This window comes from Natrix helvetica, assembly GCF_964273705.1.
Source record: "Natrix helvetica genome assembly, chromosome: 6".
Lineage (NCBI taxonomy): Eukaryota > Metazoa > Chordata > Lepidosauria > Squamata > Natricidae > Natrix > Natrix helvetica.
This window is the reverse complement of record NC_138553.1, coordinates 7,663,403-7,689,968: the sequence shown is the minus strand read 5'-3', so window position 1 is coordinate 7,689,968 and position 26,566 is coordinate 7,663,403. Positions and strand designations below refer to the sequence as shown.

Sequence of the window (26,566 nt, the reverse complement as noted above, 5' to 3'; positions counted from 1 at the left end):
CGCCCGCTGCCTCGCTTCCTGTCCTTGCCGGCCTGACCCGGCGCCTTGCCTTCCTCCTTTCTCCTCCTCCGTCTCCTGCAGGCTGCTGCGCCGCGCTCTGCCCGCCATCCATCCCTCCAGCCCATCCGCCGGCCCCGAGCGAAGCCAGCCAGCCTAAGAGGTGAGTCCCCCGGAGAGCCCGATCGCATCTCTTCCCCCCCCCAAAAAAGCCTCTTTTTGATAGCACATCTGGGGTTTTCCCTCCCCCCCCTTAAAATATAAATATATACACATAAAAGAATAAAATATTAAAACGCCTATAGTTGCAATAGTGGCGAACATGCCAGCATACATGGATGTTCACCACTATTGCAAATATATGCGTTTTAATATTTTATTATGTAATAGTGGCGAACGTACATATATACATACAGAGATGTACATTCTCCACTATTGCAAATATATGTATTTTAATATTATTTAATAGTGGCGGACATACATACGTACGTACATGCATGCATGTTTGCCACTATTGCAAATATGTCTTTTAATATTTTATTATTTAATAGTGGCGAACATTTATACATAGATGTACATTCTCCACTATTGCAAATATGTCCTTTAATTTTTTTTATTTAATAGTGGCAAACATATATACATAGATGTACATTCTCCACTATTGCAAATATGTCTTTTAATATTTTTTTATGTAATAGTGGCAAACATACATACATTTAGATACATACATGTTTGCCACTGTTGCCAATATATTTTAATACTTTATTAAATAGTGGGGAATATACATACATGCAGGTTTGCTACTATTGCAGAGGTGTGTTTTAATATTTTATTATTTAATAGTGGCGAACATACATGCATACATACATACGTGTATATTCACTACTATTGCAAATTATGTATGTATTGCAATGTGGGCTGGGAATCGATTCGGGAAGATGCTCCGAAAGCAGGTTGGAGGATGGGAGGGGGAGAGAAAATTGGGGAGACAGGCGATTTCATCCCTTTGGTGCATCTCCTTCTCTTTCTATCCCCCCCCCAAACTCTCTAGGCCCCCAATTTTCAATTACCCACCCAGGCCTGGAATTGTCTTTTTTTTTAAATGCATACATGCACATATCAAAAAAGGGGAACTCTTAATAAAAAAGGATGCAATCAAGAGGAAAGGGAAGGAGGATGGATGGATGGATGGCGTTCTCCCCTCCTCCTTTCTAATCTGCTTCCAAAGGCCGAACCAGAAGGGTTAGAGGGAGTTTTTCACTTTTCTTTGCCCCCTACGAACTCACCCACCCAGTCTGGAATTTGTGCCCGGGTGGCTTTTCTTCCCCTTGCCTCCCGAATGGGGTAGGTTAAAAAGAAAGAAAGCGCCCAGATCGATGGTCCAATCTCTCCTTGGAGCAGATGCCCAGAAGGAGAGGGACATGTTGCATCATAATCCCCCAGTTTGAATGGAGAGACTTTGGGGAAGCAGCTGTCAATCAAGCAGCGGGGGCGAGGGGTGGGGAAGAGAAGGACGTGCCTAAGAACACGCGGTCTGCAGAGAGGGCTTTTTTTTTAAATTTCCAAGGAAGTGGGGGGGGGGGGAGTGTAAAAAATTGCATGCTCACTTTTTCCGGCCCTGCCCAAGTGGAATTGCCAGGTTGGGGGGGGGGGGGGATGAGTAAACATGGAGAGCTTCCCTTCCCTCCTCCTCCCCCCCCCCGGAAATCTTTTTTTTTTCAAGCTGCAAAGTCATTTGGGTGCCAAGAGGATCACATGATACACACACAAAATTACGCACTTTATATTTGCTTGCCTGTTGCGAGAGCCTTCCGCTTGTTCACACACCCAAGCTGGAGTGAACCACATCCTGCCCAAGGAGACCTTGCAGAATGAAGCTACTTTTTTTAAAAAAAGGGAGAATTAGGCTTTCCAAAAAACCCAACAACCCTGCAATATGGGGGCAGAGTTGCTTGGCCGGGATTTCTGCAGTGTTTGCTGTGCTGTCTCCCTGCAAAGAATCATGTGACACGTTAAGCAGGGTTCCACTTGCATGTTAGTCCTCCAGTTATGACTGTAATTGAGCCTGGCAGAATCATGCCTAATGAGTACAAAGTGAGCCATTGTGAGAACGGATTCAATTTTTATAACCTTTTTCTTTGTGGTAGTTATGGGACTATTGTGGTCGTAAAGCAGCAATGCAGTCCTTAAGCGAACCCTGGAGTCGTTAAGCAGAGCTAGTGTTTGCTGGGGGAACAAGGGGGGTTGTTTCCAGGAAACCAGAAATAAATATTGGTTTCTGGGGAAAAAATACTTGTAAATTTCAGTCAGTGGTGGGTTTCAAATTTTTTTACAACCTCTTCTGTAGGTGTGGTCTGCTTTGTGGGAGTGGCTTGCCGGCCATGTGACTGAGTGGGAGTGGCTTGGCGGTCATGTGACTGGGTGGGCGTGGCCAACTTGTAAAATGTGGTGAAACTCACTTAACAACACTCTTGCTTAGCAACCAAAATGTTGCCTCAGTAACTGGCATTTGAAGCACGCAAGTCTTAAAGCTGTCAAGTTACAAGTCCCTTGCACCCCTAACCCTTTAGAAAACAAAAACCCAGGGGTGTTCAAACTTGACAGCTTTAAGACTTGTGGACTTCAACTCCCAGAATTCCTCCTCGCTCTTCGTCTTGATGATGTGCGGACGGGCAGGGGAGGGAGCTGGAACCGGTTCTAAACGGCTCTGTAGATTTGTGGAACCTTTTCTATAGAAGAGGTTAGAACTGGCAGGAACCCACCCCTGATTTCAGTCGCATATCTGCTCCACTGTTGTAAATATAGACTGGGTGCCTAAAACGCAGTCACATGCCCAGGGACTGAATGTCATAACTTTGAAACTGGGTCATATGTAGATTTAGCAGGGCCTGTTGTAATTTTGAAGGTCGCTAGCAGCCAGTCATAACCTGAGAACTACCTGTACTTTCTGGTTTCTACAGGTTGGGGCCTGAAGCAAGGAATGTAAAAATATCGTCTCCCTCTTCTCTTTTATTTCAGTTTAGCTTCATTAAAACACAATGAAGGTTGGGAGTAGGATGGCTCAGTTTACATGTAGTCCTTGATTTATAACAGTTTGTTTAGTGACTGAAGTTAAACAGCACTAAAAAAATGACTTCGATCATTTTTCACCCACACCCTGCAGCATCCCTATTGTCAACTTGGCAATAGACTCAGATTTATGACGGTTGCAATGTCCTGGGGTTAGGGTTAGATAACCTTTTGCGAACTTCTCACAAGGAAAGTCAGTGGGGAAGCCAAATTCACATAACCACCATGTTACAGACTTAATCATTGCTGTGATTCGCTTAACAACAGTGGACCGAAAGGCTGTAAAATGGGGCAAAAGTCACTTAACTTAACCTCTGTCTTGCTTAGCAACCTTGCACCTTTGGGCTCAGTTGTGGTTTTAAGTCGAGGATCACCTGAAGCAGGGACAGCTTATTTGGGAGGGTTTGAAGATGACAAAAATGCCCCTCCTTGTGTGGAAGGTTCCAGAAAGGTGAGTTTGAGTGTTCCTGCAAATTCATCTGGATTAGGAGCATTTGTTCATGTGAACCCACAACCCACAAAAAAGAAATGCACAGGTACAGTATAGGTGGTACCTTGCTCAACAGTAGTAACTGTGAAAGAGATCTTGGAGTCCTAGTGGGCAACCATTTAAATATGAGCCAGAAGTGTGCAGCAGCTGCCAAAAAAGCCAACACAGTTCTAGGCTGCATCAACAGAGGGAGAGAATCAAGATCACGTGAAGTGTTAATACCACATTATAATGCCTTGATAAGGCCACACTTGCAATACTGCATTCAGTTCTGGTCGCCACGATGTAGAAAAGATGTGGAGACTCTGGAAAGAGTGCAGAGAAGAGCAACAAAGAGGATTGGGGAGGCTAAAACATGCAAAGATAGGTTGCAGGAACTGGGTATGCCTAGTTTAATGAAAAGAAGGACTAGGGGAGACATGATAGCACTCTTCCTATATCTCGGGGGCTGCCACAAAGAAGAGGGAGGCCAGCTATTTTCCAAGGCACCTGAGGGTAGAACAAGAAGCAATGGGTGGAAATTAATCAAGGAGAGAAACAACTTAGAACTGAGGAGAAATTTCCTGACAGTTAGAACAATCAATCAGTGGAACAGAAGTTGCCTCCAGAAATTGTGAATGCCCCAACACTGGAAGTCTTTAAGAAGATGTTGGATAGCCATTTGTCTGAAACGGTATAAAGTTTCCTGCCTAGGCAGGGGGTTGGACTAGAAGACCTCCAAGGTCCCTTCCAACTCTGCTATTGTATTGTATTGTACAAACTGAAGTCAATCTGTACTTTCCCCCAGGAGCAATTCGCATTTAAGGTAACAAGCCAATTACATCTCTCTAACATTTAAAGTAACAGTAAAATAATCATAGCTTATATACATTGCCAAGCCTAGGGTTACATCCCTAACACTAGCCATCAAAAACTAAATTATATTACTTATCCATTCTTCATACTTGGCCCTCAGCTGATTGGCTCAGTCTCAGAACTGGGCACAATTGGGAGCGTGATACTCTTAAAGCAATGTTGTTCAAACCTGTCAGACGACAAAAGAAGAGCCAATGAATCTGATTTATTGTTAATCGTGCTTACGCACGCTTGGCGTGAGATAAGAGCCAACAGCATTTGGGGGGGTTGGACTTAGCCTGCTGGTGACTAGCCTGGGATGGTGAACCTATGGCACACATGCCACAGGTGGCACGCAGAGTCCGCTCTGCAGGCATGCAAGCCGCCGCCCCAGCTCAGCTCCACCGTGCATGCATGCTCACCTCCCACCAGTCAGCTAATTTTTGGGTCGCGCATGCATGGGTGGGGGCCAGGGGGTGTCGTGCATGCAGGGGCAAGGGGGAGCACACACGCATACATGGAGAAGTGCAGGGGTGCAGTGCGTCCCCCGCAGCCTGTTTTTGATCCAAGGAGGCTGCAAGGAGGCCTAATGAGCCCAAAATCAGCCTGGGTAGGTGGGTGGGTGAGGAGTGTCGCATGCATGGGAGTGGGGGGAGAGCACGCATGCCCAGGGATGTGGGGCACATTGCATAATGGGCACACAACAACAAAAAGAGAGCCATTCTCTCTTTTAACTCCGCCCCCAGGGTTTTGCCACTGCTTTTCTGCACAAGCACGGCAACTTCGAGGGGGGCTGCATTTCAACCGAGATTGAAATCTTGAAGTTGCCAAGTTTGAAAAACACACCTTCCAACTTCATCCCTTGTGGCACTCCCAGGTCGCCATCAGGCCGACCCGAGAGCAAAGAAATGTCCAGTCGTTGCTTTCTACTAACTGTGATTGAATTCCTGATTGCTTGGCAGCTACGGGGCCTTGACTTCTCCTTCCTCCCCCCACCCCCCCTTCCTTTCCCCATTCCTATTTTGTCTGTTGTTGTAGATTGTAAGCCTCTCGAGGCAGGGACCATGTCAGTTGTCTGTTGCGTCTCTGCTGTGGTTGCTGTGAAACGGTAGAAGTTCATTATGGGCGACTTCACATTCTTTGTTGTTTGTTACGGCGTGGGGTCCTCTGATGACGATAGCAGCAACCGCTGGCCTCCATCTTGGAGTGCTGAACAAAAGGTAAGTGGGAGACTCGCCCACCGCCTTCCTTTGCCCCCGTTTCGACAAGCACCAAATATTTTGGAACAATGGGCAAAAGTTAAGATTCATCCGAAACCATTAAACATAGGGGAACGCAGGTCAGTCAGATCGCTCCATGCTCAAGTATGGGCTATAAATTGTTACGGTTGTTAAGTGAGTCATCATGTGACCAGCCTCAGATTTACTGACCACCATCTGTCATTCACTGGTGTTCTGACCTAGGCTTCCCAAGGGCATAAAGCAGATTCCTTGTCCCGATAAAATCCCTTTTATTTAGGTTAAAGGGAATTCCTCTCCAGCAAAGTCCCGGCCAACAGTCTTTCATGAGATTTCACAACTACAGACCTTGGAGAGCTGCCAGGCCGATATCTTCTAAACGCCATGCTGTAGCAGCAATTACTTGGCAAGAAGTCAAGAACAGATCTTCCCCCTAATGAATTGAACTAATTGCCTCCTGCAAACTCCACTCCCCTTTTGCTCCTCTTTATTCCCTATGGGAGGGGCCATTCACCATCCACCTGTGGCTTTACTCTCGAGTCAGCCCTTTTTCCTTAACTGTTCCCTTCTCCTGGCAACTCTGCGCATGCACACACTTGGAACAGGCTCCAGCTGTTCTTCTGCCCCACTGATCTCTGACTCCGAAGGCAGCTGATAACTGTCCGGTGGTCCTGGCCCCCTCTCTGCCTCTGACGCAGAGCCCTTGTCAGAGCCTTCCCCAGACTCCAGGACTGGCCCATGTTCCTCCCCAACCTCCTCACTGCCTGAATCTGCCACCAGCTCCGCTGGGCAATCATTCTCTCTTCTAACCTTATCAAACTCGTAAGGTTGTTGATGGAGAGGAAAAAATTAGAAAGGTTCCATCTTGGGTTTTTGAAAGAATCTAAATCCAACAGACCTTGGTCTTTAGAAAGGAACGAATTGAATATGTGAGGAAGATGAAAGTTTGGTAAATTACCATCCGAGATGTTTTTTTTAAAAGGATTTCAAATATTAACAAGTACCCTGGATATAAAGAAGTGGCTGAGATAAAGAAACTATTAAGAATATTCCATGTTGGCCTTTGAGACATATAATAAAAGAATCACTATTTGGGCCCTAAGCTGTATGATTCAGAAGTTTACAGTTTACAGACTAAAATTGCTCAAAATACTCCTGAATCAGCCATCTGTGTAAAGTTCATAATCCATCAGGAATTTCTTCTGTTTGTTTTGTTGGGATAGGTTGCCCTGCCACGTACCATTAAGATGTAATAGGAAATAGGAAGAAGGAGAGTAATGGACGCCACATTTTACTTCTGAACAGAAAAATTGGATATATACCATATTTTTGGACTATAAGACGCACCTAAATTTACAGGAGGAAAACAAGGAAAAAATAGTTTTTGGCCTCCGCGCATCACGTTTTCGCCCTCCCCAGCCCCCAGAAGCACTTTGCAGTGCTCTACACATCCTGTTTTCGCCAAAAATGAGCCCCCTTTCTCCAAAAGCGTGCCCATTTTTGGCCTGCAGAGTGTTTTTAGGGGCCTGGAAGGGTGAAAATGTGGTGCATGGAGGTCTTGGGAGCCCCAAAATGGGCCCGGTTTTTGTGAAAGCAGCCCATGCGGGGCACTGCAGAGTGCTTCTGGGGGCCTGGGAGGACGAAAACGAAACGCGCAGAGGCCAAAAACTATTTTTTCCTTGTTTTCCTCCTGTAAATTTAGGTGTGTCTTAGGAGGCTCAGGAGGCCAAAACCGCGACGCACCAAAATTTTCACCTACTTTTTTTTGGGGGGGAGGTGTGTTTTACTCCGAAAAATGTGGTAAGTCTTGACAGATAAGAAAAGGAGTGAGCCTCTGCATCGTAGTTGGAGGTTTACAGAGTACCAGATTTGCAGAGTAAGGATATACACAAGGAGAAGTCAAGTAATCCTCGACTTATGACCACAATTGAGGCCAAAATGTCCATTCCTAAGCCAGACAGTTAAGTGAGTTTTGCCCTCATTATACAATCTGTCCTAACCACAGTTGCTGAGTGAATGACTCACTGCAGTTGTTAAGCGAGTACCGTGGTTGTTAAGCGAATCTGGCTTCCCCACTGACTTTGCTTGTCAGAAGGTCACAAGAGGGGAATCTCATGACCCCATGGCCTGCAGCCGTCTTAAATATATACCCGTCTGCCAAAAGCCCAAATTTTAATCAATCACGTGACCATGAAGAAACGGCAACTGTTGTAAGGGTGCAAAACGGTCATAAGTCACATTTTTTCCAGTGCTGTTGAAACTTCAAATGGTCACTAAACAAAGCGTTGTAAGTCGAGGACTGCCTGTATTTGGCTTTGCAGGTGTCATGTTTAAATTTACCTTCCCCAACTTAAATCCCCCAGAGTTGGAAGGTAGCTCCTTCTCCTTGTGCCATATCCGTCATCGGGCGTTGGCGATCATGTTGGCAATCCTATTTTCGTCAACAGCTGCATGAAAAAGCGCTGCTGAGTTTTGTCCAAACCGGTCCCTTAGATTTTGAAGCCACGAAGTTCTTCTTCTGCCTGGACCTCATTTGCCTTCAAACTTTCCCTGCAGGATTAAGTGAAGGATGCTGTATTTTTCTGGGTGTCGCATCACATGTCCAAAATATTTTAACTTTTGCTTTTTAATGGCTTTGTTGATTTCCCTTGGGTTTCCCAGGCGTCTTATCACCGCGCGACTCCTTTCTGATTTTGGCAACCCAGCTTATACGCAACAGCCGCCTGTAAATCCACATTTCAAATGCTTCTAGTTACCTTACAGGTGCTAGGTACCTTACAGGCTATCAACTTCAACTCTATGTGGAATCCACTTCAGCAGGGGTGTTAAACTCAAGGCCCGCGGGCCTATGTGTTCAGATCTGGCCCGCAGGGCCCCCCTGGAAACAGCTAAGAACCAGCCTGCGGTGCCTCTGCCAGTGAAAAGGGAGCTTGGGAGAGCTGTTGGCGGCCCTCCTGAGCTCCATTTTTGCTGGCAGGGGGTTGCAGGAGGCTATCGCAGCCAAAAACGGAGTTCGGGAGCCCATTTTCGCTGGCAGTGTGCTCGGGCCACCACAGGCACCTCTGACAGGAGTGATGTCAAGCTGGCCATGCCCCCCAAATCAAGCACCACCCTGATGCGGCCCTCAATGAAATCGAATTTGACACTCCTGCACTACAGATCTCTGCAGGAGATTGAGGTACAGCTGTCCAAATTTCACAGCCATCCTGACAAATCTTCTGCATACAGCTTGCTGTTATTTTACGGCGCCCAGAACTCAGAAAGTGGCGTGTCCTTAGGCTTTTGTGGAACGGTATAGGACAAGGAGCTTGTGGTTGTAAAACCTGTTCTGACCAAGGTTTCCCGAGAGCATGGAGCAAACTCCTGGTCCCGACAAAAACTTCTTTTATTCATTTACTGTGAATTCGGCTCATTCACATCCAGCAAAGTCTTTCAAGGGAGGATTTATAGTCACAGATCTTATCTGGCTTGGAGAGCTGCCAGGCCGATATCTGCAAAACTTGGCAAGGAGTCTCGGAGAGTCACAAACCAATGAAACGAACTAATTGTCTTCTGCAAACTCCACTCCTCTTTAGCTCTTCTTTTATTTCCTTTCAGAGGGGCCATTTATCATCCACCTGTGGCCTTACTCCCAAGTCGACCCCTGTTCTTTAGCCGTTCCCTTTATCTGCCAACTCTGTGCATCCACACGGTGGGAAGAGGCTTCAGCTGTTTGTCTGCCTCGCTGATGTCTGACTCTGAAGGCAGCTGATAACTGGCATCCGACTCTTGCTCCCTCTCTGCCTCCGACACAGAGCCCTCGTCCGAGATTTCCCCAGACTCCAGGACTGGCCCATGTTTCTCCCCAACCTACTCACTGTCCGACTCTGCTGCCAGCTTCACTGGCCGCTGGCAGGCCACAACAAATACCTTAAGTCAACTAAGAATCCTGGTTGTAAATGATACCCCAAGCATCCCTTTTGTCTGAGGGTGAGAAAATCCCTTTGACATTTGGAGAGTATGTCATGAGTACTCATACTAAACACACAGTATGGCTGCTTTGTTGGAAACCCACTAAGAGGATCTGTTATTTTCCTCAATCTGATCCCAGCAAGGCTGTTTATCCCCAAGTTTTCTTGAAGTTCTTGAGGGTGGACATGGCTGAAAAATGTGTTCTCACTGCTGTGATCTCACGAAGATTACGAAGAAGAGAACCATGGCCTACTTCATTCCACCTTGTTTTCTTTTCAGAAGACAAATGTCTCGGTTCAGGAACATCATTCAAGTCAAGCTACGTACAGTAAACAAGTCCTTTCTGTGTCGCTTTTAAAGCTCTTAGTAGCCCTTGGTGGTGTTGAGCAATGAATGGGGTTGGGGTTGGCGGTTTCAATGGACATTGCCAGTTCTAGGATTTCCATCGATAAATAGCAAGTAGTGTTGGTGGATATAATGATGCATGTTTTCCTGATCCTCTTGCTGAAGTGTGAGTCAAAAATTATACTTAGATGATATAGTTGGTGATGATATTAGTGATAATGGGTAAGTGATACTCCATCCTTTATCAACTTTGGGACCCCAAATAAATTGAAGTACAAATACAGTATCTCTTACCCTTGACTGGGAGAAGAATGTTGATTAAAGAGTTGGCAACGTTAAAACTTCAGTAAAGCATTTGATAAGGTAGACCATAACCTACTATTAGATAAAATAGAAGAATGTGGGTTAGACAGCATCACCACCAGATGGATTGGTAACTGGCTGACCAACCGCACTCAACATGTAGTCCTCAATGGAACTGCATCTTCATGGAGGGAAGTATATAGTGGAGTACCCCAAGGCTCTGTTTTGGGCCCGGTACTCTTCAACATCTTCATCAATGATTTGAATGAGGGAATAAATGGGGAACTCATCAAATTTGCAGATGACACCAAGCTGGCAGGAATAGCAAACACTCCAGAAGATAGGCTTAAGATACGGAAGGATCTTGACAGACTTGAAAATTGGGCACTATCTAATAAAATAAAATTCAGTGGTGAAAAGAGTGAGGTTCTATATTTAGGCAAGAAAAACGAAATGCACAGGTACAGTATAGGTGGTAACTTGCTCACTAGTAGTAACTGTGAAAGGGATCTTGGAGTCCTAGTGGACAACCATTTAAATAGGAGCCAGCCGTGTGCAGCAGCTGCCAAAAAAGCCAACACAGTTCTAGGCTGCATAAACAGGGGTAGAATCAAGATCACGTGAAGTGTTAATACCACTTTATAATGCTTTGGTAAGGCCACACTTGGAATACGGCATTCAGTTTTGGTCGCCACGATGTAGAAAAAATGTGGAGACTCTAGAAAGAGTGCAGAGAAGAGCAACAAAGATGATTAGGGGACTGGAGACTAAAACAATGAAGAACGGTTGCAGGAACTGGGTATGTCTAGTTTAATAGAAAGAAGGACTAGGGGAGACATGATAGCAGTCTTCCAATAGCTCAGGGGTTGCCACAAAGAAGAGGGAGTCAAACTATTCTCCAAGGCACCTGAGGGTAGAACAAGAAGCAATGGGTGGAAACTAATCAAGGAGAGAAGCAACTTAGAACTGAGGAGAAATTTCCTGGCAGTTAGAACAATGAATCAGTGGAACAGCTTGCCTCCAGAAGTTGTGAATGCCCCAATACTGGAAGTCTTTAAGAAGATGTTGGATAGCCATCTGTCTGAAACAGTTTAGGGTTTCCTGCCTAGGCAGGGGGTTGGACTAGAAGACCTCCAAGGTCCCTTCCAACTCTGCTATTGTAAGTAAGACTTGTGGACTTCAACTCTCAGAATTCCATTGAGTGACTGCGGGATTCTGAGAGTCGAGGTTCACAGGTCTTAAAATTGCCACATTTGAAGACCCATGACTAAAGAGGATAGAATTGTAGTCCATGCTGGTGGCATATATTGGGAACTAGCCGATAACCTGGCATTATCCAGGTATTTATTTATAGGGGGAAAATGTCCAGACCAAACATAATTTCTAATGTTGGATTTTCCCTTTAACAGAGGGAGCCCCCTTCTGGAGTACTGTGAAGCTGTTATGGCAACTCCACTGTGCTGCACAGAAGAAGCCATTTTAAGGCACAACAGGATGTATCTTAACAGAACGCACACTCCAAGGGGTTTTAGGGGTGTCTTACCTCCACAGTATTTTTTTCCAGAGTGTAAATCATCTGTGTACCAAGTTTGGTTGAAATTGCTTGAGGCGTTCCAGAGTTATGCTGGAACACACCCACCCACAGCCATTGATAGATAGATGATAGATAGATGATAGATAGATAGATAGATAGATAGATAGATAGATAGATAGATAGATAATGATGATAGATAGATAGATAGATAGATAGATAGATAGATAGATAGATAGATAGATGATAGAAGATAGATAGATAGATAGATGATAGATAGATGATAGATAGCTAGATAGATGATGATAGATAGATAGATAGATAGATAGATAGATAGATGATAGATAGATAGATAGATAGATAGATAGATAGATAGATAGATAGATAGATAGATAGATAGATAGATAGATAGATAGATAGATTCCACCTTGATAGGGCATTGAGTTGTTGCTTCACATGTCTTTCTCTCTCTCTTGTTTTGCAGAAAACCATGTCTTCCCTCAAGGACAAACTGATTACCCCAATTACCCAGCCCAGCACTCAACCGAACAACAAGGTCACCGTGGTAGGAGTCGGTCAGGTGGGGATGGCCTGTGCCGTCAGTGTCCTGGAAAGGGTATGTATGTCCATTTCAGATGTTTTGTCAGAGTGCACACAACGTGACTACTATTTTGAGACAACCCAGGAGCAAAAATGTTTTGTCTTTCAAACAGTGGTTTCTATACAAGACTTATATATATACATGCATACACATGTTAGGAAAATATCAGGCAAGCAATCAATCAATCTTAAACTGTACACAGGGAACTACAATGGAGATAGAACACAAGGAGAGAGAGAGAGAAAGACACCCTCACATGGCCTCCCTTATATATACAGCTTCTTAAAGTGGCAGTAACCCTGCTGACTCCTCCTCAAGTCCTCATCTTGGTTTACAGCCTTACAGCAGCTGGTCAGTTATTAAATCGTCATTACTCTGACCTGCTTATTTGCTGGCTGTTCTGACCCAACCTTTGCAAGTAATGATAAGCTGCTTACTCGCTAGTAGAACAACCCCCTTTTCAAAACAGGGCAGGAGTGGTCTTTTATTCGCGTGGATAAAGAAAAACCAAACATGATGAGTCCCAACAAACCTGGTTCTGGCCAAGGAATCCGAATTGCTTGCTGTATACTAGAAATGAACTGTTGTCTGCAACAACTGGCCATTCCCAAACATCTCCTATTTATTTCCCCGCCAGGGAGGGATTGGCTAGCATCTGTGTCTGCCTTTCCTTGAAAGCCGGCTTATTGATTTCCGCTGCTCTCCTTTCCTCTCTGCGCGTACCTGCATCTGGGATAGGCCCCATCTGTTCCTCCCCATCATTCAGCTCAGGCCCTGAAGACAGCTGCCTCTCCACCCTGGGGTGGAGGTGGAGGGGCAGAGGATGGAAGGCCTCTGTCTCTGATGCTGTTTCCTTATCAGAGCCTTCCAAAGGCTCCGAAGCCAGTTCAGGGCCTCCCTCCCAGTCGTCTGACGCTGCAGCTAGCTCTGCTGGCAGCCGATGATCCACAACGCTGTCTTTCATGCAGAAGATCCCCAGGTGGCATGTAGAATTCAATACAGTGTTTAAAAAGGTTAAATCCCAATTAAGTAGTCTGAACAGCAGCTAAGACGCTGAGCTTATCGATCCCAAAGGTCGGCAATTTGTCGGTTCGAATCCCAAGCATTTTGAAGGCCACAAGCGATCCATTCCTGACTCAGAAGCTTGTATCAAGGCCTGCTTAAGATAGATGGATCACTTCCACAATGAGTTGGACCCCCCCGTATTATTAATACACCAAGCGTGCCAGTCCTCGTGCTTAACTCTTGGCACCATGTTTCTTCCTGACGCCAGGGTCTCTGCGATGAACTCGCTCTCGTTGATGTCCTGGAAGACAAACTGAGAGGAGAGATGCTGGATCTACAACACGGAAGCTTATTTCTGAAGACACCTAAGATCGTAGCAGACAAGGGTAAGGCTTGCGTTGTGTCTCACACCCCCTTTCCCCTCATTGACCACCCCCAAATAAATCTTTGGCCAATAATTGGAAGATCACCAGGAAGTCAAGATCAATCCTGCCCTGATTAGTAAAAGGCTTGCTGGTCATTGCTGACCAGAATTTCAGGTAAATGAGCAACCAGGTGATTGCTGGAGAAGAGAAGGAAGGTTCTCAGCCACTTCCATTCCCCACTATCCTGTCAGAGCTGAAAAAGCTTCTTGGATGAGAAGTGAAATGTCTTCAAAGTAAAAGCAAAGTCCAGTTGCCTCCTGAAAAAACATCTTTGGGACAAGAGAAGGAAGATTCTGGGCCTCTGGGTTTCTCAGCTCTTTGCAAAAGTTTTTTTTTTGAGGGGAGGGGGAACCAAACTTAATCCATGCAGTAACTTCGCCTCTGCTTCTTTTCTCTTCAGATTATTCTGTGACCGCTAATTCAAAGGTGGTGGTTGTAACCGCCGGTGTCCGCCAGCAGGAAGGAGAAAGCCGTCTGGACTTAGTTCAGAGGAACGTAAACGTCTTCAAATTCATTATCCCACAAGTTGTGAAATACAGCCCCAATTGCATGATTCTGGTGGTTTCCAACCCAGGTAAATTAGGGCTTGGGGTCAAATGCAATTACCGTATTTTTCGGACTATAAGACACACCGGAGTATAAGACGCACCAAGACTTCAAACCATCTGCATGCCCCGTTTTCATGAAAAACGGGCCCGTTCTCCCCCCCAACGCATCACGTTTTTGCCCTCCCCAGCTCCCAGGAGCACTCTGCAGGCCTCCCAAATCCTCTGTGCACCCCATTTTTGGCAAAAATAGGGTGCGCGGGACAGGGTTTCGGGAGGCTAAAAATGGCCGTATTCGGTGTATAAGATGCACTGACATTTCCACCCTCTTTTAGGTGGAAAAATCGTGTGTCTTATACTCCGAAAAGTACGGTACGTGGAAGGGCTGATGCTTGAAACCAGATATTGCTCAGATCTCTATAACTGGTTATTGTATATGTAGCTATCCACCATAAGATTGGAACGTGTTATAAAGCAAACATATTGTTTTAAATAGCTTAATGTGGTTTGGATATGAGCAACGTGGTGGCCTAGTGGTGAAGATGCTCGCCAAATAGCTGCAGATTTTTCTCTCTCTGAGTGGAAAGCAAAAATATCTGCTGCGAACTCCGTGAGGCATCTGAAAGGGCATCCAGTCAGTAAAGGCTCAGCTCCATCCAGTCGCCCTGAGACTATCCCATATTAAAGGATTACGGTAAAGGTTTCCCTCACACATATGTGCTAGTCGTTCCCGACTCTAGGGGATGGTGCTAATCTCCATTTCAAAGCCGAAGAGCCAGCGCTGTCCGTGGTCATGTGGCCAGCATGAGTAAATGCTGAAGACGCACACAACACTGTTCCCTTCCCACCAAAGATGGTCCCTATTTTTCTACTTGCATTTTTACATGCTTTCGAACTGCTAGGTTGGCAGAAGCTGGGACAAGTAACGGGAGCTCACTGTTACGCGGTGCTTGGGATTTGAACCACTGACCTTTCTGATTGACAAGCTCAGTGTCTTAGCCACTGAGACACCACATTCCTATTTAATTGAATGAAAGTAATCCTAATTGAAGGAGTACACGGCCATAAAAAATGAGGTTTTTAAAATGTGGTTTGTACATGCAGGTGCCACTATATGCTGCATTAAATGTTTAGGTTTATTCCACATTTACAAATATCCTAGAATGATTTTGTGCAGAATAGAAGACAGACAGCTAATAAATAATAGAAATGTAGGTTTTTACAGTAACTTGCGTTAAGAATAGCAATGCGTATTGCTGAAACTACACAATCGGGCAGATATAAGTAATCCCTGAATTACAGCCACAATTGGGGCTAGAATTTCCACTGCTAAGCAAGAAAGTTGTTAAGTGACTTGCCTGCAATTTTACAAAAAAAAAATTATTTGCCATGGTTGTTAAGCAAGTCAATGCTGTTAAGTGAATCATGGTCATTAAGCACTGGGAAGGTCTCCAACGGCGATCACATGATCCCGCGACCCTGCAGTCATAAATACCAAGAGCCCAAATTTTGATCACGTGACCATGGGGATGACGGTCGTCAATATGAGGACCAGTCCTAAGTCACCTTTTACAGTACCGTTGTAACTTTGAATGATCACTAAACAAGTGGTTGTAAGTCAAGAAGTACTTCTGTGGATTTTGCACCGTTCGATTTTTTTTTTTTTTTTATCATCTTTGGGTTCACACATGGCATTAAAGGTCGGCAGTTCGAATCCCTAGCGCCACGTAACGGAGTGAGCTCCTGTTACTTGTCCCAGCTTCTGCCAACCTAGCTGTTCTGAAACATGTAAAAAATGCAAGAAAAATAGCAACCACCTTTGGCAGGAAGGTAACAGCATTCTGTGCACCTTTGGTGTTTAGTCATGCCGGCCACATGACCACTGTTCTATCCTCGACCTACGACCGGTCTGCCCTGCCTGACAGCTAGCAACAGCCAAGTCACGCCTGATTGTTCAGGCTCTTGCCATTGGCTGCCCTGCTTGACAGCTCCGTATAAATAGCTGTCAAGCAGGGAAGATGCTGAACTTCGCCTGTTACTTGTTGTTAGTTTTCTGTCTTAATAAACGCTGCTAAAGTTCCCTCAGAGTGAGTCCTGCCTCATCCTTCGACTACTTTACAACCACGGAGACGTCTTCGGGCAGCGCTGGCTCTTCGACTTTGAAACAGATGAGCACCGCTCCCTAGAATCAGGAAAGACTAGCACATATGTGCGAGGGGAACCTTTACCTTACCTATGGCATTAAATTGCAAACCATGGTGTATAAGCAAAGAGGCCAGGATTGGTTCCATGAATCCATTATAAATGCGGACCTTGCCCAAGAGCTGATCTGCAGGTTTTTAGGCTGCCATGTTAACCAGATGCTTGGAGGATCCATCCTTCAGTCTGTCTGTCTGTCTTCCCTTTTCCAGTGGACATCCTGACCTACGTGACATGGAAACTTAGTGGCCTGCCGAAGCATCGCGTCATCGGCAGCGGTTGTAACCTTGATTCGGCTCGGTTCCGCTTTTTGATGGCCGAAAAATTGGGCATCCATCCCTCTAGCTGTCACGGTTGGGTCTTGGGAGAACATGGCGATTCCAGTGGTGAGTAGGCCTTATTTCTCCTGGTAGTCCTGCGGTGCAGGCAGTTTGAGGCCTTCCGTAGGTTCTGCACTACATTTCCCACAGCCCCTTGCTCTAGGGATCATTCAGATAAGATGCACTAGGCACCTATTGTCACATGTGGTGGACATGTTCAAAAACAAAATAAATTGGACAAAAATACATACATGGCTAGAAAAAATGTTAAGACAGCATATAAATTTATAAGTCAGAAATATTTTTGTTAGGTATAATACCAGAAAAGTGTGGTAAAGGGAATATATATTTAATATTGCATGTTTTGACAGTTGCAAGTATTATCTGTCAGGTTCCAGGAGAACAATAAAGAAACAGGACACCATTGTTGGGTTTAATCCTTGTTTATCAGACTGGTACTAACTGACCACCATTTCTGCTAGAATGGAATAATTGTTGGAGCTAACGCTCCGTGCTCCCCACCCCCTTATGAGCCTTTCCCCTGGCTCCACCCAAACCCCTCGTGACCAGCCCCTCCCCTGCCACCGCCTTCCCCTTGATTACATATCTCACAGCTGTATAACAAAGCTCCGGGCATCAATAGCTACCTCCTCCGTCAGTAGCAGCCGCATCCTTATTGTCCCAGCTGGTCGGCACTGATCGACGTTGGCCACGCCCCCATGTGTGCGTCAGGTAGCATCAAGGCTGCCAAGAGTAATGGCTGCCATCCCAGCTGGCTGGCGGCCCGGTGCCACCTCTCCCGGTGCACGGAGGCCGCTTCGGATTCCCCTCGTGTCTCTTGGATGCATGGCTCAGCTACGTGGAAGGGAAGATGGCGGGATAAGTCCGAAATGGGTGAAGAGCAGTGAGACGGAAGTCGGCAAATAACTCGCCTGATTGGCAGCCCCGGATGGCCAGGCTGACATGTTCTTTGCACAGCACTAGAAAAATGAGGAAACACCTACGGAAGAAGATGTAATATTTTAAAAAAAATATTAGAAAGTGCAGAAATGGACAGATTGATGTTAAAAATGAAAGAAAAAGAAGACACAGAATATTTCCAAGTATGGGATTTGTTTTACAAATGGTTGGACGGTAGAGGTACAAATTAGGAACCGGAAAAGTATTATTTTGTAAGCAAACTGATGCAGACAATGCTCTGTTCACAAAGCACTGATGTAATGTAAAGAGAAAATGTATAAATAAACTGTTAAAAAAATAGATAGATCTAATAGATAGACTAAAATGCAAAATATCTAGAAAGCATCGAAGTTGGCCTGCCATTAGTTTTCTTCATGCAGCAAAAACCAATTCCTAATGTGATCAGCATCACTTCCTCCTGAACTTTCCGTTTTGATATCTTGTGTCACTAAATCGGGAAAGTAAAAATGAGTTTAATGACTTTGCGGGGTGTGAAAATGCCGTAAATTTGAAGTCACGTGACCACAGGATGCTGCAAAGGGCCACGAAGGCGGGCCAATTGCCAAGCAACCAAAATGGGATCACATGGTTTGAAGGTGGGAGGAAGGCGTTGGAATTTCAAAAGTGTGTTATATGTAGAGCTGGAGGGAATCTTCTGTTATTTGAACAGTCAATAAGCAGTTGGACATAAATTGAGGATGTGTTTTTCAAATTTGCCATTTTTAAGATGTGTGGATTTCAATTCTGTGCCAGCTGGGGAATCCTGGGAGCTGAAGTCCACATATCTTAAAGTTGCTGTGTTTGAAAGAAAAATAATAATGTCACTGAAACATAGAATGGCGTTGTTTGAATGTAGAACCATCACTTATATTACATCGCAGTAAATTCTCTTTAACCCTTTCAGTACCAGTCTGGAGCGGGGTCAACGTAGCAGGTGTTTCTCTCCAGGATCTGAATCCACAAATGGGGACGGACCAAGATCCAGAGGAATGGAAGAAAGTCCACAAACAGGTGGTTGAGAGGTATGACACAATGAAGTTATGGAAGCAACAGAGATAGATAGATGATAGATAGATAGATAGATAGATAGATAGATAGATAGATAGATAGATAGATAGATAGATAGATAGATAGATGATAGATAGATAGATAGATGATAGATAGATGATAGATAGATAGATGATAGATAGATAGATAGATAGATAGATAGATAGATAGATGATAGATAGATAGATAGATAGATAGATAGATAGATAGATAGATAGATAGATAAACAGACAGGAGGTGGATGGATGGATGATAGATGAGATGGGTAATTAGGTAGGTAGGTAGGTACGTAGATTGATAAAGAGATAGAGAGATAGATATGATAGATAGATAGATAGATGATAGATAGACAGACAGACAGACAGACAGACAGACAGACAGGAGATGGATGGATGGATGATAGATGAGATGGGTAGGTACATAGGTACATAGGTAGGTAGGTACATAGATAAATAGATAGATAAATAGATTAGACAGACAGACAGGAGATGGATGGGTGGATGGACGGATGGACAGATGGATGGATGATAGATAAGATGGGTAAGTAGGTACGTAGATAGATGATAGATAGATAGATAGATAGATAGATAGATAGATAGATAGATAGATAGATTGATAGATGATAGATAGATAGATAGATGATAGATAGATAGATAGATAGATAGATAGATAGATAGATAGATAGATAGATAGATGATAGATAGATAGATAGATAATATAATTTTCTTGGACAGAAAATACCGTATGTACCTGTGGATAAGCCCATCTGCAGAGAAACTGAGCCATTGTAACTATAAAAATAAAACACAAACACACATCCTTTGCATCCTATACAATTGAATTGAAACTGATATTACATTAATATTGCACTGTACAGTAGAATTCAATATAGTTCCTGCCGTAGGATAGAAGCTGTTTTTCAGCCTGTTTGTCCTTGTTTTTATCGTCCTGTACCGTCTGCCGGATGGTAATAGTTCAAAAAAATATTTCCCGAATAAAGTATTTCAAGGCTATAATTGGGAATATTTGGAACCGTAGACCAGCATATATTGGGGAAACGGGGAAGGGCATAGCAGATGGCTAGTTTCTCCTTTCACGGCTTCCTCGCTTGAGTTTTCCTTCCTTGAAAATGACATCGGCTGTTTGTCTCCTCTTACAAGGACGATTTCCGATTAGCAGTTTTAGAACCTTTTGTTTCCCGTTGACCAAGCTTCCTCTTTTGTGTGTCCAATAGTGCTTACGAAGTGATCAAACTGAAAGGCTACACCAACTGGGCCATTGGCTTTAGTGTTGCTGATCTTCTAGAAACCATTTTGAAGAATCTTTCTCGAGTCCACCCAGTGTCTACCATGGTTAAGGTAAGGGCCGGAGTGAGATGGCAATATTTTCTGTTTTTTTTTATAAATGTCTCTTTCTCTCCTGGTTTTAGGCCAAGGATCTTCCAAACTTGGCAACTTTAAGACTGGTGGACTTCAACTCCCAGAATTCCCCAGCCAGCACAGCTGGCTGGGGAATTCTGGGAATTGAAGTCCACAAAGTCGCCATCTTTGGACACCCCTGTTTCAGGTGAAATAGAGAGATAAATGGGTTAGGATTGGGGAGAAGGGGAGTGAGCGTTTAAAGTAGATTGGGAAAATAAAATAAATACTTTTATTGTAAGATGACAGTGACAAACACTTGCCAGTCTGAATGTGCTTCCCACATCTCACTTTATTTTCATGAAAACTAGGGAGCAGCTCGACAGGCATTTATTGGGGTTACCATTCTGGCCTGTATATTTTTTTACAGGTAGTCCTCGACTTAGGACGACAAATGAGCCCTAAGTTTCTGTTGCTAAGCTCAAATGAATTTTCTCATTTTACGACCTTTCTTGTTAGAATTGTTAAGTGACTCACCACAGTGACGTGAGTAGCATGGCGGTTAAGTGACTCTGGCTTCCCCATTGAAGAGAAGATCATAAAAAGTAATCACATGACCCCCCCGTGGACAATGCAACCGTCATAAATATGAGTCAGTTACCAACTGTCTGAATTTTAATCGCCTGGCCACAGGGCTGCCGCAGTGGTCGTAAGTGTGAAAAGCAGTCGTAAGTCACTTTTTTTCAATTCTGGGGAAATTTCAAACGGTCCCTAAACGAAGGGTTGGAAGTTGAGGACTGCCTCTATCTGACCAGGTTCTTGGTTGCAGCCTTTTCTCCTGTTCCTCAAAGTTATTTCTTCTGCCCGTTAGAGCAGACTGGCATTAGAATTATGGGGATACCAACCCTGTTTTATTACAGATGATCCTTGGCTTATAACCATAATTGTGTCTGGTATTGTAATTCACAATGTTTGTAAAGCAGGTCACCACATGAACGGACTCGTTCATGTGACTTTTTTTTTTGCGGCAGTCGTTAAAGCAGGTTGTTAAGTGAACCCATTGTTTGCGATGGGTCGGATTTTGCTAGAAAACTGGTTTGTGCCATTTTCCTGCAAAACTGACGTAAATCAGAATCAAGTGACCGCTAGGTATTGCAGACGGTAATGTAAATGTGAGCCAGTTGCCAAGCACCAACATATTGTGGTCATGTGACTGGGTGTGTGTCTTTTGAGGGTCTCTCACAACTCCAAGCGGTTGCTAAGCATTCAGTCATCTGTACAATTGCATCAGTGTAGGGACGTGACGGCTCAGTGGCTAAGACGCTGAGCTTGTCGATCAGAAAGGTCAGCAGTTCAGCCGTTCGAATCCCTAATGCCGCGTAACGGAGTGAGCTCCCGTTGCTTGTCCCAGCTTCTGCCAACCTAGCACTTCGAAAGCAGGTAAAAAATGCAAGTAGAAAAATAGGGACCACCTTTGGTGGGAAGGTAACAGCGTTTTGTGCCCCTTTGGCGTTGAGTCATGCCGGCCACATGACCATGGAGACGTCTCCAGACAGCGCTGGCTCTTCGGCTTTGAAACTGCTAGGGATTTTACCTGAAATAAGGAGAATGTATATTTAATCATTCATGTATTAACCGCAGCTAGAATTGTATTTGCACAACACTGGAAAAGTGTAGAGATTCCTATTGATGAGAAGGTGATAAGGAAAATATTAGAATGTGCAGAAATGAACAGATTAACATTAGCAATTAAGGAGAAAGAGCAAACTGAATATATGATTTGGGAAGTATTTTACCAATGGTTGGAGAGAGAAAAAAGGAGTTTGGAAATGAAGAAAGCTAAAAAATAATTAGATAACACACTTAGATAGAGATATAAATGAGATGAAAACTCTTAGTATGTGTATGATGAGAATAATATTGTTTAATGTTATGATATTATTACTAGAAGATATTAAAAAGAAAAATTGAGAGTTCAATAACGTTTAAATGCTCAATATATTATAATAGTAAACTTAGGGAAATAATGTTAATATGAATGCAAAAGATGTGGCAAAAGAGGAACGATGTTGCACAGAGATATTTGCACCCAGACGACACACTGCTTAAGGAAAGATGGGGTGTTTATTTTTGTAACTAAAAAATAATAAAACTCTTTTAAAAAGAAATGGAGATGAGTACCACCCCTAGAGTTGGAAATGATTAGCACGCATGTGCGGGGGAATCTTTACCTTTACACAACTTCAAGCGGTTCCTAAGCATTGGGTCATGTGTACAATTCCATCAGTGTAGGAAGAATGGCAGAGCCGGGTGGGAGTGGAGTCAAAAGAGGAATCAGCTTAGAATCCCTACGTCGCCACAATCTACATAGTCAACAGGGATGGCATTTCCCGGTAAGACTGAGGACGGGGGATTTTTCTAATTCTCCATCTTTGGTTTGCAGGGTATGTACGGCATTGAAAACGAAGTGTTCCTGAGCCTTCCTTGTGTGCTGGGATCCGTGGGGTTGACCAGCGTGATCAACCAGAAGCTGAAGGATAGCGAGGTGGCTCAGCTCCAGAACAGCGCTTCTACGTTGTGGAACGTCCAGAAGGACCTCAAAGATCTGTAGGCGCTAGAGATGCTTTCGTTCGCCGTAAGCGAGAAGACAAGCAGTGTTAAGCCGACATGTTCATGTTAACTCCATAGCCGAGCTTCCAGTAAACAACTTGAAAGGGTACCAGCTTTCCTCCACCACAGCTAACTAAGATCCACATTGTTGTAAATGCAGATGCTCCGAACAAATAAAACCAGCTCTTTTGTGTGTGCTCCCAATCCTGCTTCATTTTCATTTTTTCCCCCCTTCCGTGTCTCTAGTTCATTTTTTGCTTATTTCAAGCAGTGCCGCCCCTAGGCATAAACGCTGATTGGGTGACTTTGGGCCAATCACCAGGAGATTTTAAGTTCTAGTCCCACCTTGGCATGAAAGCTGACTAGGTGACCTTGGGCCAATCACCAGGAGATTGGGAATTCTAGCCCCGCGCCTTAAGCATGAAAGCTAACTAGGTGACCATGGGCCAATCACCTGGAGATTGGGAATTCTAGCCCCACGCCTTAAGCATGAAAGCTGACTAGGTGACCTTGGGCCAATCACTTGGAGATTAGGAATTCTAGTCCCGCGCCTTAAGCATGAAAGCTAACTAGGTGACCTTGGGCCAATCACCAGGAGATTGGGAATTCTAGCCCCGCGCCTTAAGCATGAAAGCTGACTAGGTGACCTTGGGCCAATCACCAGGAGATTGGGAGTTCTAGCTCCGCCTTAAGCATGAAAGCTAACCACCATAAGCATAAAAGCTGACTAGGTGACCTTGGGCCAATCAACAGGAGATTGTGAGTTCTAGCCCCGCCTTAAGCATGAAAGCTAACTAGGTGACCTTGGGCCAATCACCAGATGATTTGTTAATTCTAGTCCCACATGAAAGCCATGTTCACGATTGGGCTAGTCAACACTCAATCCAGGCTACCTCACAGGGTTGTTGTGGGGAAAATGGGGTGGAAGGAGGGTTAGATACATTCACTACCTTGAATTATTTCTAAAAAAAAATAGAATTCTTTATTGGCCAAGTGTGATTGACACAAGGAATTTGTCTTTGGTGCATATGCTCTCAGTGTACATAAAAGATACATTCCTCACGAATCATAAGGTACAACACTTAATGATAGTCATAGGGGTACAAATAAGCAATCAAATCATACAAGGAAACTATAAATCTTAAGGATAAAAGTAACAAAGTTACAGTCATAAGTGGGATGAGATGGGTGATAGGAACAATGAGAAGATTAATAGTAATAGTAATGCAGACTTAGTAAATAGTTTGACAGTGTCTAGGGAATTATTTGTTTAGCAGAATGATGGCATTGGGGAAAAACTGTTTTGAGGGTAGGAGTTGAAAAAATTTATGTCCAAAACTCTGTTCTGCAGTTTTATTGCAGTGCAATAAAAGTGGGATATGAATAAATAAATTTTCAGCCATGATATGACTGGTTCCCACTTAATTTTTTTATTCAGAAGATAAGTAGTAGAAGATAATTGATTTTTATCTTAGATATATTATATTGGCTAGGAATGCTAATGGAATCCAGAGTGCCTTGTACAAGACAACAAAACGTAGTGTGTGATTTGCTTAGTGTCAACTATGCATCAGGGCACACAGTTGTGATGTCTTCCAAGGTAAACTGGCTTAACACTCTGTCTATATGATGTATAAACTTTTCAGTGAGTTAATATGAAACTCTACTTTTCAAGGAATCTACAATTCAGCAACCTCTCATTTAAATGTGTGTATTAGATAATTTCCAAACACAGAGAAGAAAACAGTTGCGAAGAAAGATTCTGTTACTGCCACATTTATGACTCATCATACAAATAATTCCAATTAATTAAGCTTCAAAGAGTGTATAATCCCATTTGGGGATGAAACAATATTAGTAATCCATTGCATTAGGTTCATTACATCACTTGGTTGCATTTCATTTAAAAACTTCCATGATACGGTTCATTCATGCTAACTTATTTATTCTGAAGATTAATAGTACAAGCAGATATTTTGCTTTTTGTCTTAAGTGTGTTATATTGGCTAGGAATGTCACAGGGATCTGGGATTCTCAAACCTCATGATGGATCAAGATTTCCAATTTTTTAGGACTTGTTCTTGAAAATTGGCTGCTGAGTCCCATAAAAGTTGCTACAATAGAGATGCAGAAAAAAATGGCAATATATCTTTTTGTGCGAATCCTACATTAGCAACTATTTTTTTCCCCATTGTATTGCAAATACCTGTAAAGAGAAGTTGTTTAATGCCAAATTAATTCACAGAACTGAGAATGGAAGAAAAGAGAATTGTTCAATCATCAAACCCAGACGGAGAAATGAAAATGAAAAGGCAGAACTAGAAAATGCTTTTCATAAAGGCTTATTAAGGGAGAAACTGAGAAGAAAGCCCAGTTCATTTATTTCTGCAATGCGTTGTCTTGCGTTGTGATGGTCTTATGCGCTGAGATGGATTTTTTTTTCAGCTTCTCCCCTTCTCTCCCTCAGGCTTGTCCCACAGAATCCTCCCCTATGCAGTATTGCAGGCAAACTCTGCCCACTACCAGTAGTTCGATCCTGACTGACTTAAGGTTGACTCAGTTTTCCATCCTTCCGAGGTCGGTAAAATGAGGACCCAGATTGTTGGAGGAAATAGGCTGATTGTAAACTGGGTAGAGAGGGATGTAAAGCACTATAAAGCATTCTATGAGTGCCATTGCTATGATTGTGGCTTCCAAAAATAGCCAACGTCACAATGAGTAGATAAGGAAAGCACCTTCCTTCCATTGCATTTCTAATTTTGCTTATTGAAAGGAGACCTTGGCATGAGGTCACAGGGGTTGAAAAGGGATGAGAGGTGGGGAAGGAGCTGAACAAGAAGAGGGAAGTCACCATAGCTGGGGAAACAGTTTGCTCCAAAGTTATTCAGCAGTCTTGGTCCTGCTGTGGATCACAGCAGAAGGGCGACTTCTGTCACTATGTTGGAATGGGGGGGGGGGTTGGAGGGAGAGAGGAAGGAAGGAAGGAAGGAAGGAAGGAAGGAAGGAAGGAAGGAAGGAAGGAAGGAAGGAAGGAAGGAAAGGCAGGCAGGCTGGAAGGAAGGAAGGAAGGAATTAAAAGGCAGGGAGGGAAAGATGGGAAGAAAGGAGGGAGGGAGAAATGAAGGAAAGAAGGGAGGAGGGAGGAAGACAAGGCACGCAGGAAGGAGGGAAGGAAGAAGAAAAGGAATTAAAAGGCAGGGAGGGAAAGATGGGAAGAAAGGAGGGAGGGAAGGAGAAATGAAGGAAAGAAGGAAGGAGGGAAGAAGACAAGGCACGCAGGAAGGAGGGAAGGAAGAAGAAATTAAAAGGCAGGGAGGGAAAGATGGGAAGAAAGGAGGGAGGGAGAAATGAAGGGAAGAAGGGAGGAGGGAGGAAGACAAGGCACGCAGGAAGGAGGGAAGGAAGAAGAAAAGAAATTAAAAGGCAGGGAGGGAAAGATGGGAAGGAGGAAGGGGTGAGGAAGAGAAGAAGGTAGGCAGGATCTGGTGAGACTTTGGATGCCAGGAGGAAATCCAGGGTGAACCTAGACCAAGATATTGAAAAAAAATCCTAAAAAACTAATTGCTTTTGCATTGTCTATGAAGATTCTCAGTCCTCCAGGTCCCAAAAGTGGGACAACTGGACTTTCTGGTTTTTCTTTGAAGATGTTTCCCTTCTCATCCAAGAAGCTTCTTCAGCTCTGACTGGATGGTTGGGAAGAACGCTTTTGCATTATTGCCGAGAAAACAATAACACGTC

General features: G+C 44.0%; 1 protein-coding gene across 1 annotated transcript; it reads left to right on the top strand.

Moving 5' to 3' along the window:
• LDHB (lactate dehydrogenase B) lies at positions 1–23,032 on the top strand. Its single transcript, XM_081957864.1, has 8 exons — positions 1–160; positions 12,243–12,374; positions 13,633–13,750; positions 14,190–14,363; positions 16,746–16,919; positions 18,718–18,835; positions 20,095–20,218; positions 22,662–23,032. The coding sequence occupies exons 2-8, from the start codon at positions 12,249–12,251 to the stop codon at positions 22,827–22,829; spliced, it is 1,002 nt and encodes a 333-aa protein (XP_081813990.1). The 5' UTR covers positions 1–160; positions 12,243–12,248; the 3' UTR covers positions 22,830–23,032.
• Positions 23,033–26,566: the final 3,534 nt, after the last annotated feature.

Bases quoted from the DNA above. Each gene is read 5' to 3' on its own strand.
- LDHB (XM_081957864.1), top strand. From the start codon at position 12,249: ATGTCTTCCCTCAAGGACAAACTGATTACCCCAATTACCCAGCCCAGC. The intron at 12,375-13,632 runs GTATGTATGTCC...TCCTGACGCCAG, and splicing joins CCGTCAGTGTCCTGGAAAGG to GGTCTCTGCGATGAACTCGC. The intron at 13,751-14,189 runs GTAAGGCTTGCG...TTTTCTCTTCAG, and splicing joins TAAGATCGTAGCAGACAAGG to ATTATTCTGTGACCGCTAAT.